At 37.3% G+C, this 19646-nt stretch overlaps 1 protein-coding gene across 7 annotated transcripts in view; it reads right to left on the bottom strand.

Annotated features, from left to right (window-relative positions):
- Zc3h12b (zinc finger CCCH-type containing 12B) overlaps positions 1-19646 on the bottom strand; it is a 485919-nt gene that overhangs the window by 22308 nt on the left and 443965 nt on the right. For 6 of the 7 annotated variants that reach the window (XM_013502827.1, XM_013502829.1, XM_013502826.1 and 3 more), the window contains 4 exons: positions 16107-16234; positions 14459-14556; positions 14234-14338; positions 12819-13579 (listed from right to left, as the gene is read on the bottom strand). In XM_013502827.1, the coding sequence (XP_013358281.1) occupies positions 12819-13420 (602 nt within the window). In that variant the 5' untranslated portion in view covers positions 13421-13579; positions 14234-14338; positions 14459-14556; positions 16107-16234. Of the gene's footprint in view, positions 1-12818; positions 13580-14233; positions 14339-14454; positions 14557-16106; positions 16235-19646 lie in introns of all 7 variants that reach the window. The other variant, XM_013502831.1, reaches the window with a different exon arrangement.

Raw genomic sequence — 19646 nt, 5'->3', positions numbered from 1 at the left:
TGAGAGAGAAATTAGGGAAACCACACCCTTCATGATAGCATCCAAAAAATGAAATACTTAGGAAGCAATCTAACAAAGAAAGTAAAAGATTTTTATACTGAAAATTACAGTACTCTGAAAGAGGAGATTAAAGAAGATATCAGAAAATGGAAAGATATCCCTTGCTCATGGATAGGAAGAACCAACATAGTGAAAATGGCCATACTTCCAAAATTGTTATACAGAGTTAATGCAATTCCAATCAAAATAACATTAGCATACCTTACAGAACTAGAGAAAATATTCCTTAAATTTATCTGGAACCAGAAGAAACCTAGGATAATGAAGGCAATCCTGGGAAGCAAAGAAAGTCAGTAGGCATCATAATCCCTGATTTGAAATTATACTACAAAGCTGCTATGATAAAATTAGTCTAGTACTGGCAAAACAATAGACCTGAGAACCAGTGGAACAGATTAGAAGATGTGGGCACAACTACAAACACAATCAACCACCTTATTTTTCACAAAGGAGCCAAACATGTTCACTGGAAGAAAGATAGTCTCTTTAATAAATGGTGCTGGAGAAACTGTCTCTCTGCATGCCAATGACTAAAACTAGACAAATGTCTATTACCATGCACTAAACTAAAGACAAAATGGATCAAAGATTTAAATATTAAAGCAGAAACACTACATTTACTGGAAGAGAAAGATGGTCAGAATCTTGAAGACATAGGTGTAGGCACAGTTTTAATGAACAAAACCCAAACTGCATGGGAAACACTTCAAAGAATCAATAATTGGGATCTCATCCTATTAAAAAGCCTTTATACTTCAAAGGAAATCACCAATAAAGTAAAAAGACAACCCACAGAGTAAAAAAACATTTTAGCTAACTGTCCCTCAGACAAAGGAGTTATATCTAGAACATACAAAAGAAGTGAAAAACTCAGAGCCCCCCTAAATTGAAAGACCCAATCCACAAATGGGCATCTGAGATGAATACACATTTCTCCAATGATGAAATACAAATGGCCAATAAATACATTTTAAAATGTTCAACATCATTTGTCATTCAACAGACACTAATTAAATAACACTGAGATTTTATTTCACCCCAGTAAGAATGGCTAGCATCAAGAAATCAACCAAAAACAAATGCTGGAGCGTATGTGGGAAAAAAGGAACCCTTGTCCACTGTTGGTGGCAATGTACACTGGTGCAACCACTTTAGAAATCAGTCGGGAGATTCTTCAAAAAATTAGGACTAAAGGTCCCATTTAACTCAGGCCTTCCCCTTCTGAGTATTTCCCCCAAAGAAGTAAAAACATCACACCACAGTGATATATGTGCACCCATGTTTATAGCAGTACAATTTGTCATAGCAAAATCTTGGATACAACCCAAATGCCTATCAACTGAGGGGTGTGTAAGAAAAATGTAGTACTTTTATATAATGGAGTATTACTCAGCTATAAAGAAAGATAAACTCGAGGCTTTTATAGGTAAATGGATGCAGCTAGAACCCATACTCATAAGTGAAATAAATCAGATCTGCATGTGTAAACACTGTATTGTCTGCCTAGTGTAAGAACCTGAAAGGGTAAATAAAACTGAAAGGTACAATAGATACTATGAAAGGCAAAGAAAGTGCTCAACAGCAAAAAACAACTGAGATGAGGGAGAAGAGAAAAGAAAGAAAGAAGGAAGGGACATATATATAAGTTAGGGTATTTATACACAAGGTAGTTAACATAATTGTACTACTAATTTCTATTGGTTTATTGAAAGGAACAGTAAATGTTTAATTGTTTCATCAATCTTGCATACCTATATGTGGTAACCTGAGCAACTACTTGGAAGATAATAAGGACTAGAACAGCCATTGTTTTTTCCTATTATCTTGTTTTGAAATTCTGTGTTGTTGTTATAGTTTTTGTGTTGTTTTATTTTTGTTATTTTGTTTTTTTCTCTTTAAAATAATAATAAAAAAACAAATATTGGTGTGGCTATTAGGAAAAAGGAATCCTTGCTATTGCTGTTGGGTATATAAACTGGCACAACCACTATGGAAAACATTTCAGTGAGCCCTCAAAAATCTACAACTGGAAGTTCCATCAACAGATGAATAGATAAAAATGTGGTACTTATATACAGTGGAGTACTTCTGTCCTGTACAGAAAGATAAACTTAAGTCATTTGTAGGAAAATGGAAGCATCTTGAGATCATTATTGTAACTGAAACTAATTGGACCCACAAGTTTAATTACTGCTTTGTTTATTTTGTGTGATAAACCCAAAGGGTAAATAAGGAACATACTGGAGGATAAATATTGGGAAGTAGAAAGAACATACTCAGATGGGAAGAGGAACAAGGGAGGAGGGATGTGGAAGGTAAGGAAGGGAAAAGAAAACCAAATAGAAGAAAACAAATGGAAACAAAAAAGGAAAAAGAGAAGGAAACAAAATGGAAGAGGAATGAAGGCTGAAGGGAGGAGTGGGAGTGGGAAAAAAGTAAGAATCTAGATATATTATGTATAGGTACAAATTCACTATGATGCATGTCATCAATATGTATGAAAAATATGTACTAAGAAAATATAAAGTTAAAAAACAAAAAGAAATAATGAAGAAGAACCAAACAGAAATTCTGCAAATCAAAAGTGCAATAAACCAAATGAAAAGCACAGTGGAAAGCCTCATTAATAGACAATGCCCAGAATAAAGGAAACTGGAAACACAATATACCAGAACACTTGGGATGCAGCAAAGGCAGCTAAAAGAGAAAAGTTTATATCTCTGAATGCCTACATAAAAAATTCAGAGAGCTCTTAAATAAACAACGTCATGATGCACCACAAAACCTTAGAAAAACAAGAACAAATCAAAACCAAAAGCAACTGAAAGAAAGAATAAAGATTAGCGCTAAAAAGTGAGATAGAATGTAAAAGCACAGTATACAGGATCAATGAAACAAAGTGTTGATGCTTTGAAGAGATAAAACAATGGGGCTGGGGATTTACCTCAGCGGTAAAGCGCCTGCCTGGCAGGCGCAAGGTCATGAGTTTGATTCCTGGTACCGGAAGAAAAACTAAAAAACTAAAAAACAAACAAACAAACAAAAAATGAAGAGATAAAACAAGATTGATAGACACTTAGCCAAACTAACCAAAAGGAAGAGAGAGAAGACCACATCAATGCAATTAGAGATGAAAAGGGAATGTTAAAACAGACACCACTGAAATCAAGAGAATTATGGAAACTGCTTTGATGAGATTGGGTGTGCTCAGGGTGAAATGGCTACAAAAAGGAACTAGTTTGAAAACCTGTATTTCAATAAATTGGAGTATTTGGAAGAAATGCATAAATTCCTAAAGACATATGACCTACCAAAACTGAATCAATATGATTTAATAAAACCTGTACAGATCAAGAAGCAATGAGACTGAAGCAATAATAAAATGTTTCCCAACAGAGGAAAGCCAAGACCCAGACAAGTTCACTGGTAAATTTTACAAGACCTTTAATGTGGAAGTAACAGTATTGTTCTTCAAATTATTCCAAGAGAATCAACATTTCTAAACTGGTTGTGCAAGGCCAACATCTCCCCATACCAATAAGAACTAAAAAGAAAATATAGACCAATATCTTTGATGAACATAGATATAAAATTCCTAATAAAATACTAACAAACTGAATAAAGAAGCACATCAAAAACATCATACATCATGATCAAATTGGCTTCCTTCTGAGGATGTAAGGGTGAATCAACATATGTAAAATAATAATAAATGTAATACACTATGTAAGTAGAATCAAGGATAAAAGTCATACAACCATCACAACTGATGTAGAGAAAGCTTTCAGTAAAATTCAACATCCCTTCGTAATAAAAATCTCCGAAGAAAGTAGGCACTGAAGGCTCATTCTGTAATATAATAAGGACTATGTATAATAAACTCACAGCCAATGTCATTCTGAATGGGGAGAAACTGAATGGATTTCCTCTAAAATGAAGAATCACTCTAACCACTCCTATTCAATAAAGTTTTTGAAACTTTAACTACAACAACTAGGCAAGAAATAAATAACAGGATACAAATGGGAAAGGAAGAAGTAAAATTATCCTTGTTTGTAGGTGATGTGCTTCTATACCTAGAAGACGCTAAAGACTCCATCCACCAAAAGACATTTAGAGCTAATAAATATATTCAGCAAAATAGCAATAAAATATTTTATATCAAGAAAATGAACATGAAGCAGTGACCATTATTGCAGGTTATGTGGTGGCAGCAATGGAGAAAGACCCTGAAACACACACCAGAGGAATGCAGGTACACTGAGGTGAAGGCTATAGAGAAAACCAGATATGGGAATATAATAGGAAGAAGAAACTCACTGTACCAGGATCTAATATCAGGGATCTCAGAAAGGAAATCCTCACTGCTCCCGGACTGCAGCACCCCTTACCTCCTAGGTCCAATTTGCATGCCATCTTAGGAGAAAATTAGGCTTCCTGAAGTAAGGATCTGGCATTACAGTGGTGGTTTGCCTGGTAGAATAGGTGCCCAATTATTCTACCCTCTCCATCTGGAAGAGGGGCAGGGTAAGTGAGAAATTCATAGGTCAGACCTTCAGAAAAAATAAAGGCTAGAGAGAATTGTGTGAGAAGATGCAGACTGCCCTCAGGAATTTGAAAACAAGTCCACCACTCTGATTTAGGAACATGATCCACCAGGCTTAGTCCTCTATGCGCTCTGATTAGGAACATGAATCAGAGCGCTGAGAGGGCTGAGCCTGGTGCCCTGTATGAGCAAACAACATCTAGAAGAAGCAGGCATGTTTAGAAACAGGAATCTGAGCACTGAGAAAACTGCAACCTGGGAGCTGCTTGATCAAGTAGTGTGTGGAAGAGACAGGACCCCAGGGAAAGAAGAGGTCAAATGAACACAGAAATACTGACTTGTCCATTCCTTCTCCATGCACCTGGAGGGTTGTGTTCACAGGACATTCTGTGTGTTTCCTGTGCCTACTGGCAAACTCCTACAAAAGAGCCCCCAACTCCCTTGGGGAAAAAAACTGCTAGAGGCAGAAAAGCCTAGGGTTTTACTAAATTGGGCTGGAGAGTGAACCTCTGGGGGAGTGAAGTGTAAAAGAAGCATAGGAAGACAGATTGAGAATGATGCCTGGGTCAGAAGATGTCCAGACACATACTAGGCGACGTGCTAGTGGATGGAAAACACAGATATGATCACGGAATTTACCTTGCAGGGAAATGATAGGGAACAAGTGGAAACTGACAATGAACCAGAAGCTGGGTCAGTTACACTGCATCCTTCCCCTACTAAATACCTGAGGTGGTCAGATCATGGGACAGAGACTAAAGCTACAATTAGCCACATCCAGAGCAATTTTTGCAGCCAGGAGGCAGGCAGAGACAGCCATCTCATTGAACAAACCTTTCTCAAAGAAAGGTAATTAATCAAACCACACAGTTGGGGAATTAGATTGCACACCTACAATTGAACTCAGATTGTAATGTAAGTGGAACCATGGGGACACTGATTTTTTTTTCTGTTGTATCTTTTTTCCTTCTGTTTTTGTCTTTTTATTCCTTTCCTCCTCTCTTCCTATGTTTTTCTATTTACCTCTCTTTGTTATCTTCTTATCTTCCCTCTCTTCCTTTCTCTCTCCCTCTCTCTCTCTCTCTGTCCATATGTCTTGGATACTTTTGGATACTTATCTTGGATATTTTTTTCTTGTTGCTAAGACAAAATACCAAACATCCAAAATTAAAGGAAGAATCATTTATTCCAGCTCACAGCTTGTAGAGTTTTCCACCTATAATGAGCTCGCTCCAAGGTAGGATGGCAGGGAAGAAGGGCATTGCAGAGGAGAAATAGTTCATGGCAGGTAGCCCTCTTTCTGTCCCTTATATTCTATCCAAGCTACATGCCCTTAGGGTGGGTATCACTCACACCCAGGATGAACCTTCCCATTATCCACATCCATAATTATTTCAAACCAAGCAGTGGACTAATGCAGTAATCACACACCCTTAATCCCAGTATCACACAATCCCAGCATCACACACTCTAGATCCAACCACCTATGAAAAGCCTAAAACTGCATGAAGCTTTGGAGGGACATCTATACACAAGCCATAACAGGCTTGTGGAGGAAGCCTCTCTGTATAGGTGCAAAAGAGAGTAAGAATTAATCAGTCCTCTAATTTAAGTAGTACCTTTCATGTGCATGTCCAGGTAATCCTTAACAAAATTGTACAAAGAGGAACCAAACAATAACTACCAACATATTAACAGGTTTCAGCAGTCTCTCAGCCTTCCTCAATCTATAATTATACATCCTTCCATGCCACTCCTCCCATTCCCACAAATATTTTCTAAAACCCCCTCAACACTAGCTCTTGACTTCAGCTGTAAAAATAATTCCAACAAAGATGGATCTCTTGTCTGATTTGAACCTATTGACAACCTTTTTTATCCCTACTGATTTAAAACCTTTTTTCTGTTCATTTTTCCTTTCTCACTTCCTCCACATCCCAGTGTGTTACCAACATTATAGCACAATACATAAGAGTAATGATTAAAGGTTGAAACTGTTAAAAAAGTTTTACTGTACATAATTGAGAATCTAGACAATGAAAAAATAGCAATTTAGGGAAGAAAAGAAGGAAGGAGGTGGATCACTGAGAACCAGGAAAAATCTGACAGGAAAATTGAAGCCTACAGAGAAATTGGAGACACAGATCACGATGCAGAAAAAGGAAGGGGCAATCTACATGTTTTCCTTAGATTTCTGTCCTGGCTCATGGCGCACAAGAAAGGAGGATTGAATCTACAGAGACACAGTGAAAGTGAGTGATTCCAGAGGACTTCAGGGAGAAACACACCAGTAGAATGGGCTAGTGGATGCTGTGAGTTACAACAGCTGGTGAGTGACTCCAGTCCAAGTGTTTGCTGTATTCCCTGGAGAGAGTATTTAGTCAGATGCCATTCTAGGGAGGGGCCAGATGAACCTGGGACTCAGAACAGCCATGGGCTGACTCACGTCAAGGCTCCCAATGTTAAAAACCAATAGTGACCGGGTGAGGGAAAACTATGGAGGACATCCATGATCAAGAAACCATGGTCAGGCTAGTAAGTGACATCCAAATTTTTATAAATTAAATGACTCAGGGGGCTGGGGATTTAGCTCAGCGGCAAAGCACCTGCCTGGCAAGCGCAAGGTCGTGAGTTCGGTTCCCTGTACCAGAGAAAAACCAAAACAAACAAACAAAAAAAATGACTCAGGTCCCACCCCCTTGACCAGAGATCAGATTCACCTTGAACTTCCATGGATTTGAAAGTCCCAGAACTAGCACCCAGCCCTACTTCTACTGCCAGCTTTCTGGTGATTATCCAGTATGGATCTGGGTCCTGACTGCCTCTTTTGTTTACCAGTGAGCATAGAGTCATGCCTTGAATTGGACACTGCCACAAAACGAGAGACTCTGGAAGATAACTACATGTTAGGAGCAGCTGAAGGTGGAAACTGATTATATGTGTAGAGGCAAGGCAAGGACACAGTGTCTAAAGCAGTCAAACTACCTCAGTCTTGAGAAAAGCATCCTGCCTGGATAATTTCAGTCATTAGGCACTAGGCAACCTTGTATCTGGTGTAAATGCCCCTACTGTTGTTCAGTCCTCTTACCCATCCAGTAAAGAGGCCTCCACCTGACCTTAGCTCTGTCTCTTTTTTTGTTTTCTAAATCCCCTCACCGTTTTCTCCCAGGGATCACCAAGAGAACAAAGAGTCCCAACAACTACAGGCTTAGAATCTTTGTTTTCTTTTGCTTTTTAAAATATATTTTTTTATTTTTGTTCATTTCATTGTGTTTTTGTTCTAGTGAGTGTGAACATTGTTTTTAGTTTTTTTTGTTCGTTTTGTTTTGTTTTGTTTCTTCTTTCTTTCCCTTCTGTCTTCTTCATCAGTTTCCTAGGACTTGGATCTATCTTCCTTTGTGTTCTAGCCTTGCTGCTAATCTCTTTTTCTTCTTTTATTTCTCTAATTTTTCCTTTTCTCTTTGTAAATTTTCTCCCCTTAATTATTTCTGTCTCAGTTTTACTCTCTGTATAATTTCTTTTTCTCCCTCTTTTTCTTTTATCTTCTACATTTTGCCAGTTTTGCCGTATCTCTACATAATTCTATAGACATCCTTCTATTCCTCAATAAGATCCATTGTACTACTTCTCTTCTTTCTTGGGTCATAGAGCTTAATATTTCAAAGTTTTTCTTTTGCATTCCCTCTTCTCAAACCCTAAATCTTTAAAAAAATATAACCATATGCTTTGTTAGTCTTTTGATATTAACTATGCAAAACTACTGTTGAATTCTTTTCTATCATTTACAGAGATATAGCTGTTCCATTTAGTACATATTAGGTGTAAGCCAATAACTGGGTTGCCTTAATTTACATTATAATTGATGGTTTCTTCTCTAGGACTAAGGGTGGTACATAACTGGTTCTTATAGTATGTTAATATCTAATTTGTCACAGGCAATACTACTTTAAGTATTTTGCTTGATATTAATGGAGTCACATAATTGTCACTGTTTCTCTGTAAGCCAACATTCAGATTGCGTTGAGATAAAAGAGGAGAGATTTATTTCATCTCAGAGCTTATAGCCATTTCAGTGCATATTCAACTGGCACAAAGGAAGGATGGCATGGCAGATGGACAACACAGAGGAGAAACAGTTCATAGTGTGGTAAGGAGAAGGCAGTGAACAGCGAGCAGCAAGCAGCTAGCCTGATTTTCCCTTTTATCCCTTCTAAGCTACCAGCCTTTTGATATTACCATCCAGAAATATGATAATTCCAATCTGTGGACTAATTAAGTACCACATGCCCATAATCTCAGTAACACACATCCTTGACACAGTCATTTCTGAAAATCCCCATCTATGAGCACATGAGGCTTTGGGTGGACATCTAGACATAAACTATAACAGCAAGTAAAGAGGTCTTTATACTAGCAACAAAGTCTTTAGACTATAAGCATCCACAAACATGAGTGCAAAACAAATAAATAAACAAATAATCACATTAGAGACATGGTAATGAGGCAACACAATGCCTCCTCAAACTCCAACTCCCCCAAAGCCAATTCAGAGGACACCAAATGGCAGAATAGTATAAGCCACACAAGTGAATTACTCAAAAGCATAGCAGAGGTTACAAAACAGATCAAAGAGATACTAAGTGGGATTAGAGGAGATGTAACTAAACAGACAATGAAAGTAATAGCCAAAAAGGGTGCAGGAGTTCTCAGAAGACACTAATAGAAAGCCAGATGAGCTAAAAAATAATACAAAATATGAATTACCAGTTTACCAAAGAATTAGAGTTCATGAAAATGTTTCAATCAGAAATCTAGGAAATAAAAAATTATATTGATATTATGGCCACCAAGATGGACTACTGTGAGGACAGAATTTCAGAACCAGAAGACAATGAAGACTTCAAACATTAACTACTCAAATACACCTTAAAAACAACAAGGGAAAATGAAAAACTTGACTCAATGACTGCTAAATGAAGCAAAGAAGAATAATCTAAGAAAAATTAGAATAGGTAAAAAAATCTGAAGACAACACAAATGGCATAAAAAAGCTGTTCAAAAAATAATGACAGAGGGCTGGGGATTTAACTCAGCGGCAAAGCACCTGCCTGGCAAGCGCAAGGTTGTGAGTTCGGTTCCGGTACCGGAGAAAAACCAAAAAAAAAAAAAAAAAAAAAAAAAATAATGACAGAAAGCTCCACAAATACAATGAAGGAAATAAATATACAGATAATTGAGGTATATAGAAAGACTAATAGCCATGACCTCCCCTCCACATTAATTTAGAATTTTAGAAGCCCTTCACAGTGACAAAACTTTAAAAGCTGTTAGAGAAGAGTAAGAAGTCACATACAAAGGTAAATCCATTAGAATTATAGCCAACTTCTCTATAGAAAACTTAAAGTCCAAGAAAGCTAGGAAAGAAGTATTTCAAACCCTAAGAGGTAACAGCTTTCATCAGACATGGTGATGTATGCCTGCAATCCTACCATTTGGGAGGTAGGTGGATCACCATGAGTTTGAGGCCAGCCTGGGCTACATAGTGAGTTCAAGATTAGCCTGAACTACCTAGTGAGACTCTGTCTCAAGAAAAAGGAAGGAAAGAAGGAAGCAAGGAAGAAAGAAAGAAAGAAAGAATAAAGAAAGAGAGAAAGAAAGAAAGAAAGAAAGAAAGAAAGAAAGAAAGAAAGAAAGAAAGAAAAACAACTTCCAATCTTGACTTCATGTCCTGTAAAACACTCATTTAAAATTGATGAAGACATAAGGTAGTCCATGACATGGAGAGCATTAAGAAGTTCATGAGCTCCAAACCAGCATTACAAAAAATTATCAAGGATATCCTGGAGGAGACAATTAAGCCAACAATATCAATATTTCAAAAAGAATGAATATACCTGGTGGAATGAGCAACTAAGCAAAAGGGGAACAATGAGAAAATCAGCAACAGGAAAATAATGCAATGACAAGAATAAGTCAATACCTCTCAGTGATAACTCTCAATGTGAATGGTCTTGATTCTCCAATGAAAAGACACCAGATGTGCAAAATAGATCACACAAGAAAACCCAACAATATCCAGCATATAAAAATTCATTTAATTAAAAACATACAGACAGATTCAAAATCAAAGGGTGGAAAAACAATATTCCATGCAACAGGAACCCAGAAAAAAGTAGGGATTGCTGTCCTAATTTCAGACAAAGTGTATTTCAAGGTAAGACATTTATAAACATATGCATACCAAATATCAGTACATCTAACTTCATGAAACAAACAATAGTGAACATGAAAAACCAGATAAACACGAATATGATAGCAATGGGAGACCTCAGTACCCACTGTCACAAATGGTCAGATTAACTAGATAAAAAATCAACTAAAAACATCAGAATTGACCCAAACCTTTGAGCAAATAGACTTAGTAGATATTTATAGGGTGTTCCATCCAACAACAGAATACACATTCTTCTCAGCTGTACATGGGACCTTCTCCAAAATAGGCCACATACTAGCCAATAATGCAATCTTAGTTAGAGGCAAAATAATTGAAATTATCCTATGCACATTATTGGGCCATACTGTACTGAAATTATAAATCAGTGGCAAAGGAAACAACATAAGCTATGCAAACACACAGAAGTTAAATAATACCTTTTTGAATGTATCACAGACGAAAGTAAAGAAGAAATTAGACAGTATTACATACCAAAACTTATATAACTCTATGAAAGTAATCCTAAAAGGGAAGTTCATAGTAGTAAATCCCCACAGCAGAAAAATAGAATGAGATGATATGAATAACCTAACGAAGCACCACAAGATTCTAGAAAAACAAGAATAATCCAACTTCACTGTAAATATGAGGAAGGAAATTATAAAAATTGGGGCAAAATTAATGAAATTCAGATGAAAACCAATACAAAAAGTCAATGAATTGAAGAGTTGGTTCAGTGATTTAAAATAACAGCAAATTATTCCTATAGTTCAAGAGATCACAAGTATGTCAGTTTTTTCCACAGAACATACAGTAAATTTTTAAATATTTTCTAGAGAGTATGTGTAAACTTTAAGTTGTTTAGTAAATAAAAGTGAATGCCTTCTTTAAAAAATTATAAAATCAAGGAATTAATAAGATTGAATTAACCTTGTACATTTCAGAACAGAATCTATTTTCTTGCTTTTTTCAACTCATCAAGGCCAACTACATTTCTTGCTTTATGGACCCTTTTTATACTTTAGCTTCTTGTTTCTACCATTGTAGTTACTATTTCTTATTCTGATCTGCCTGCTTCCCTCCAATTAGGTCTTTTGTGATTATATTGGACCTACCGTGGTAATTCAGGATGATCTCTTCCATATCAAGATTCTTAATTTAAAAACATTTTAAAAGTCCCTTTTACCATGTAAAATAACACATTCACAGATTCTAGGGACCAGGATCCGGACATCTTTGGGGGTTATTAATCAGCCTACCAACAGGAACTGTAGCTTGGAAACAATCATCAGAATCAGAAAAAATAAGGTGGTCTTATTGGAGGTGGTGTACCCTGATGGGTATGAAGATAAGGAAGAAGTCAATTCTAAGCTGGCAAATGATAAGAACATAGGTAGTGGGTGTATAAATTAGCATAAATTACATGAAGAAAATTAAAGAGAATGATATCAGTGCTAAAGATGTGTTCAAATGAGAGGAGGGAAGACCAGACCATGAAGTACCTTAAAGATAAAGGAATCCAAAAACAACATCTACGAGTTACTGACAGTTCCTAAGTAACCCTTCAAGTGACATTCTGAAGACATTATTTTCAGGACAAGGGGCTGGGGATTTAGCTGGGGATTTTGCCTGCCTGGCAAGCGCAAGGTCGTGAGTTCGATTCCTGGTACTGGAAAAAAAAAAAAAAAAAAAAAAAGCCTGAACACAGGACAATTAGTCTAGACATATACGGATGAGAAAACAGATCTTAAGAACTAACTTATTATATCTTCTGTGAAGCATCACTCATGTCTAGACTATCTAAAACAACTGAAAACAAATTGACAGCCATTTCAAAGAAGAGAGAAAAGATAAAGGCATGATCATTATAGCATCTGTTCACTTACAGGAATGCAAGACTCAGACAACTAAGGGCTTCCTCTAATACTTTGCAAAGAAAGAAAATTACTGAGTTCCATAAAACTTTTTAAAGATTTAAAAAGAAAAAGTTTTACTTACCTCATTGCCACATTACTTCCATCAATCACAATTGGCCTCAAATTGTCACTGCTGTCTATTTCATCTTCAAGAGACAATTCGGGGCTTGCACTTTCTTTGGAGCTGGGCCCACGGGGCACTAACAGACTCAAATTGACCTGCCCTTCTGAGTCACCTTTGTTCCCAAGTCTGACAAGTTCTGCCAATACATCATTAATAAGTGATTCTGGGCCCAGCTTATTCAGCACTGATTGAATTTGTTCCTCAGCATAGCCCAGCTTTAGAGCAAAATCCATCTTGGCTTGGTATTCTTTCTCTAAGTCGAGCTTACTATCCTGTAAAATACTGCTCTGGGAGAAACTTGGACGATCCAGGCAGGGTGATCGACAGAGCTGACGGTGTGTCTTGGAAGGTATCTCCTTTTTCTTCAACTGACCATCTCCAGGTTGGCAGGTATTGCTGTTGTTCTTAAGGCTTACCTGTTCAGGGTCACTCTCAGAGCTCATCCACTCTTCAGAATCAGCATTGCCTTGCTCTATGCTATCCTGCTTTGGCTGCTGCTTCTCTTCCTTGGAGGCACTTTTCTCCATTTTTGGTGTCTCCACTGCAGCTGTGGCCGTCATCTCGTTCAGTAGGTAATCTCCGGTCTAATCAGCTTTTTCTTTTCTTTTTATTCTGCTTGAAATTTATGTGTGGTGGTATTCCTCTGCTGTAAAACGTTGTGGTAGCAATGGTGGAAGAGTTTGCCTGTATGGTTTGGTATATTCAGATGTTACAAGTCCCTACAAATAAACATACATGCCACAATCATCTTTAGTAAACTTCTGGAAAAGAATTTTAGAGTACAAACATTTTCTCCTAAGTAAATACAAGTTCTTTGGAGTTTGATTTTTCTGCTTTCAGTGATTACACCAACCTTACACTGAAAAATATGGAGTCCTTAAATCTAATAATTCTAGACATAATATTCAATGGTGGCAATAGTGTCGCAACTCATATGCACATACACAAGACCACAGCTAAACTTATCATTATCTCTATAACCTTGAGAAAGAGAAACAATGCTTCTAAACAGAATGCAGATGTGTGTGTGTGTGTATGTGTGTGTGTGTGTGTATGTGTGTATCTCCTTGTGGGGACTATTTTTCCTCCTTTCTGTCAGGAAAGCATTTTGAGATCCTTCAGCACATTCTTGCCACGGCTGGAATCTACCTCTGAAGAAGATATTCTCTCTATTACTACTCTGCAAGATATGAGGAACCCCATTTTCCAGGCAGATTGGAAAACCATTAAAATTGTTTTCAGTCAATTGAAATAGGCTGTGAAAGTAACAGAGAGAGTCACGTTCCAGATGTTGAAGGGGATGTGCATACACCCCTAAGTATATCTACAGACTATTTATTTATTACAATTGGTAAACAAAAGGAGAAAATCACCTGGACACCGTGGTGCACAACTTTAGTCCCAGCTACTCAGGAGGTTGAGGCAGAAGGATCACTTGAGCCCAGGAGTTCAGGGGGCCAGGCTGGATGATAGTGAGGCTTAAAAACAAGAAGAAAATCAACTGAACTTTCATGATAAACCAGAAAAATTTAAAAACAGTATTAATTACAGAAGATAATTAGGCATAATTTTATTTCTGAATTACTCTTCTTACCTACCTTATCTGTACTGTCAGGTTTCAATTCTAACACATTTTCTTCTTTTTGAGCCTCAGTTTTCTCAAACAGGAATGAGAATGCTGGTTCAATCCCCAGCACTACGAGAACAATAACAACAAAATCCTCATTGACATTGGTGTGAATACCTTACAGACTACCTTACAGGGTAATTTTCCTTACAATTAAATAAGGAAAAAAAGTATTCAGAAAGGTGAATACAGCATATAGGTTCTCAACATACATAACTGGGATAGCAGACACCAATAACCTTATTTTTTAAAAAAGAGACACCTAGGCAAGGCTGTACACCTATGAGCCCTAAAAAGCTATTCAGCATTAACTGTGCCCACTAATATAAAGCAAGGTTACCTGCAGAGTATATCTGAGATTTCCAGGTATATCTCAATCCTATTTATACAAACAAGAATAAAAGCAAGCAGTAATTCAAATAATGTGATGGATAACTGCATGCTTACTTTAGGAGTCACAATTGGAAATATATTCATACAGAAATGACACCTGAAAAACTTACATCCTGATGGAGACCAATATGAAGTAGCCCCAGGGACTTACGTTAAACAATTGGCCTTTTATGTTTACTTGTAAATCTGTCCAAAGTCTAGGCTGCTCATCTGGAAGTGGGCAATAGAATCATAGTAAATGAACCTTTGTGAGTCACTAAACCCTATTAAAACCTATAATGGCAGATGAAGCTGGGAAGCCTCAAATGATAGGACAAGATTACAGCCAAGGACACCTGGATCCCATCTCAACTAGATAAAGACTATAGTCTTAGGCATCTCACTCCTGGGTGGATTAACTTAATCCTTTTTAAGGATTAATTTTATACCTTACTTGGAGAAGTTCTTGAGTAATTCTGCCCTTCTTGAGTACTCCCCTCCCTTCTTCTGATAACCAAATAAATACAAGCCACCCAGAGAAGGCATTGGTCTTAGCCCTGAGTGAATTCCAAATTCTGTGAGAGGGCTTTGATCAGCCTGCAACAACTAAGAGGTATTATTAGCCCAATAACTGGCACTCAAAGAGAGACATATAGTCCTTGGACTGGAAGTTTTTAGCTTGAACAACTAAGTCTACCTAGAGTGGAAAGTGTAGGAGATGAAGACCTTCATAGGACAAAAACCTCACCAGGGATGCCTGGAGAAAGGAGGGAAGAGAAGCATTCCACAAGGAATAGGTGTAAATCTTCCTGCTGTGACAAAACCATTTTTATCCAGGAGTAAAATGGGCAAAAAACTTTCAACCAAAGAGCAAAGATACGTAAAGCTGCTCCAAAATTTGTTTAAATACTCAGGGGCTCATGTGCCAAAAAAAGACCTAACAAAAATGTTACAAGAGGTAACCAAATATAATTCATGGTTTCCCTGGAAAGCCAATGTAGATATTGACAATTGGGAAAGAGTTGGAAAAAATTTCAAAACAGCACATAGAATAGGAAAAGTCATTTCACCTGACACATTCTCAACTTGGAACCTAGTTTGTTCAGTTTTAAGTCCATTGCAGAGTTTACAGTTAATAGCCTGTTGCTCAGATGCAGAGGAAACAAAGAATCTCCGAGCAGAGACACCTAGGCAGGAGCAGGAGACTTTCAAAAGAACATCCTATACAGCTCTATTGAGAAACTTACAGATTTTAAAGGAACAAGCATCCGCAAAAGGAGAAATCATTGGCACCCCCACTTGTTTCCCAGTTGGAACTCAGCAAAATGATCGCAATGAGGAGATCATGTCTCATGTGCCTTTTGAAATTCGGACTCTAAAAAAAATTAAACAAAGTGTTATTAATAATGGGGTTCAGAGCCCATTTATGGCAGGAGTTCTACAGAATGTTTTGGATACATATCCACTGACACCATGTGATATCAGTAATTTAGCACAAACATGCCTGTCTCCTGCTCAATTTCTTAATTTTGATGTACACTTTAAAAGTCTTGTTTCAGAGTAGGCTCACAGAAACAGGATGGGTCCAAATGCACATCTGGAAATAAATGAGAAGTTGTTTTCTGAGACAGGATGTTATGTGCTCCTTTGGGATCAGCTCCAAGGTTCTGAGGAGCTATAGACACAATAGGCAGATTTACTAAAAAGGGCATGAGCAACTATTCCAGAGGATGGGACTCCCATGCAATCTTTCTTACATATCCTTCAAGGCCCTAAGGAACACTTTACTCAATTTGTGGCTAGATTACAAGAAGCTGTTCACAGACAGATTTCAAACATTCAAGCCATGGACATTCTAATTCTATAATTGGCATATGCAAATGCTAATTTAGACTGTAAGCAAGCTTTAAATCCTGTAAAATCAACCACTGATCTACAACATATATTTGAACTTGTCAGGATATTGGAACTGAATTACATAAAACAACAATGACGGCTCAGGTTATGGCTGGTTTTACTAATGCAGGAGGGGTAATATAAAATGTTATAATTGTGGAAAAATAGAACATATTAGAAAAAATTGTAGAGTTCTTGCTATATGTATTGGGACATTGGCTGTGACTGCAGCAGGTTGAGGGAACAATGCCTCTTTCATGGAGGGTTTTGATCCTGTGCCTGCACCCTGTCTAAGATGCCAAAAGGGGAGACATTGGGCCAGACACTGTCATTCTAAAATCCATAAGGACAGTACACATTTGCAAATAAAATGAGGTAAGGGTCTTTCCTCACACCAGAGAAGAACAGAGGTAATATAACTTGTGAGTCAGAAGATCAGTCAGCAAACACACCAACAGATTAAAGAACAGTCTCAAAGATGGATATAAATTCCCTAACCAGGGGAAAAATATGAAGTACAGGATTACTTCTTCCTGCAATTTACAGAGACACTCTTACTGAGGGTGACAAACCTACCTCAATTCCCACAGGAGTTTGGGGTCCACCATTGGAGAGAACAGTTGGTCTTGTACTGGGAAAGGCTGATCTAGTTTTAAAAGGAATAACTATTGTGCCTAGTGTGATTGATAGTGATTGTCCAGATGAGATACTAATTTTGCATGTACTATGGTTTTCTGGGTTTTGTGACAGGGAGAAAATGTGGCACAATTGATTTTGTTACATATAGATAAGTGTTTCTTTATTAAATATAGACAGTTCATGAGGGAACAAGACCCTCAGAGCAGAACTACAAGGGAAATTTATTTTACACAGGAAGTGACTTAAAACAGGCCTAGTAGACCATTAGTGATCTTGTGTAGGGACTGTTTGGACTTCAGTAAGAACCAGCTGTTTACTTAGTTGCCTGTCTTCTGGCCTCGTAAAATTAACAATATGATATTCATTTCCAAATGTAATGGCAGCTTGCAATGCTGCTTGTCTCTCACTACAAGTCAATGTTTAAGAGTAATATTACATCTTTCCAGTGTAGTTCATACATCTGAGAAAGTCCCCTAAAGACCTCAATTTACTTACCAGGTCATCTGAAAACTTTCCCAGATCTTTTTAAAATCAGTTTGAGGTCATTGAGAGAAAAACACACATGGAGAGAGGTAAGGCCAAATTCTCTACCTGCCTCCTATAAGGCATACTGTCCTTGAGAAGCTTGAACAAAATCAAGTATGGATGGATATAGCCTAGTAGAGGCTTCAACTAAGGTTGACTTGGAAGGTTTATCCTCAGAGTCTGGAAGGCCAGTGAAGGGAACCTCAGACTCAGTAATAGTACCTGAGGCTTTAATTAAGGTTGTTTTGGCAACCTTGTCCTTAGGATGTGTAGGGTAAGGGAGGGGAATCACAGGCCCAGTAATAGTAGCAGCATCAGACTGTGCCTCAAGGGCCAGAGGTGTCTGCTTTTACTGTGACTTATATTTACATTTTGAACACAAGTAAGAATTACCTCTTAATGCAAATAAAGTTTCAACATGATGTAATTCTGACCATTTTCCTTCTCTTTTACAGTATAATTCTAGACTTGAAACAGTATCATAATCAGTACTTCCCTCTGCATTCCATTTTGCCTCTAGGGGGTAGGTGCATAAAAATATTAAGGAGCTTTCTCAATATGTAAGAGTTGAACAATTTGTAGTGCTTATTCCAAAGGAGTAAGAGAATTTGACATTGAACTTTCCATCTTCTTCTAATTATCTTGATGCGGACCTCCAAATGATATAGAGGAAATAATACAACTCCCAACCCATTAGATGTCAGATACACTGAGTTTTTCTCAAGTGTATCAAGAATGAAGAATGAATTCTAAAAAACAGCAGAGGTTAAAAGTAGGCCAAACTTATTGAGAGAGATAGTTCCTGAGAGACAGCAGGGGACCTGAAAGTGGGTTGCCTACAAGCAAACTAATTTTTCAGAGGATGTTTTACAGAGCAAAGTAATGAGGTGGGTACAAAATTATGAGGTGGGTACCACATGGGTCAAAAGTATGAGCAACCAATAGATTAAACGTGTAGCTGCTTAGGTAGTATTGATCCAATGGGGAGGCAGGTCGTATAGCAAGGGTACATGGAAAGAACAAAGACCTTTTTTAGGAAGGGCTGAATCAAGGGATCCTTGTCACTCACCTGGGTGACTGATGTCTATCTAGACTTTATTGGACCTGGTGAGTACAATCTTCAATTTATTGCTTATCCTTCAGGGAGGCACATAGGCCTGGTCATTCCAACTTTATCTTGAGTCCTGGCCTTCAGCAGATGCCCCTCCTGCCACAGTTGTAATGTTTTCTAATCCTCTGCAATGAATCCCTCAGAGGCCTATCCCTGTGTGACTGCCTATAGGATTTCTACCTAACTTTGTTGTCTATAATTTTAGTAATAAGTGGTGAAGTGATGTACAATTAAGCTCTTTCACAGATTTTCTGGTAACAACTATGAGAAATATACTTTGTAGATTCAGATTTATTGAAGTATAAATGTGTAGTGATGACAAAATATATTTTAAGTTATACAAGAAAATGTAGTGACATTTGATTCTTTTTTTTTCTTTTTGTCTTTGAGGAAACAAATCAGTGTCAAATAAGGCTATAAATTCTCTCTTCTAAGTTTTAAAAAATATTTGTATTATAATTAAATTAGAATCATAGAGTATCAGTGTTTGAATAGACCTTGGAGATAATCTAGTTCTGTTTACATCATTTTACAGAGGAAAACATTGAGGCTAAGAGAAAAAAGGGACTTTCTGTAAGTTGTAGTATAATGAGTACAAGAATCTTGGTTCACCTTC

The sequence above is a fragment of the Chinchilla lanigera genome, unplaced genomic scaffold (genome assembly GCF_000276665.1).
Source record: "Chinchilla lanigera isolate Chin_1 unplaced genomic scaffold, ChiLan1.0 scaffold00074, whole genome shotgun sequence".
Lineage (NCBI taxonomy): Eukaryota > Metazoa > Chordata > Mammalia > Rodentia > Chinchillidae > Chinchilla > Chinchilla lanigera.
This window is presented reverse-complemented; position numbering and strand designations above follow the sequence as displayed.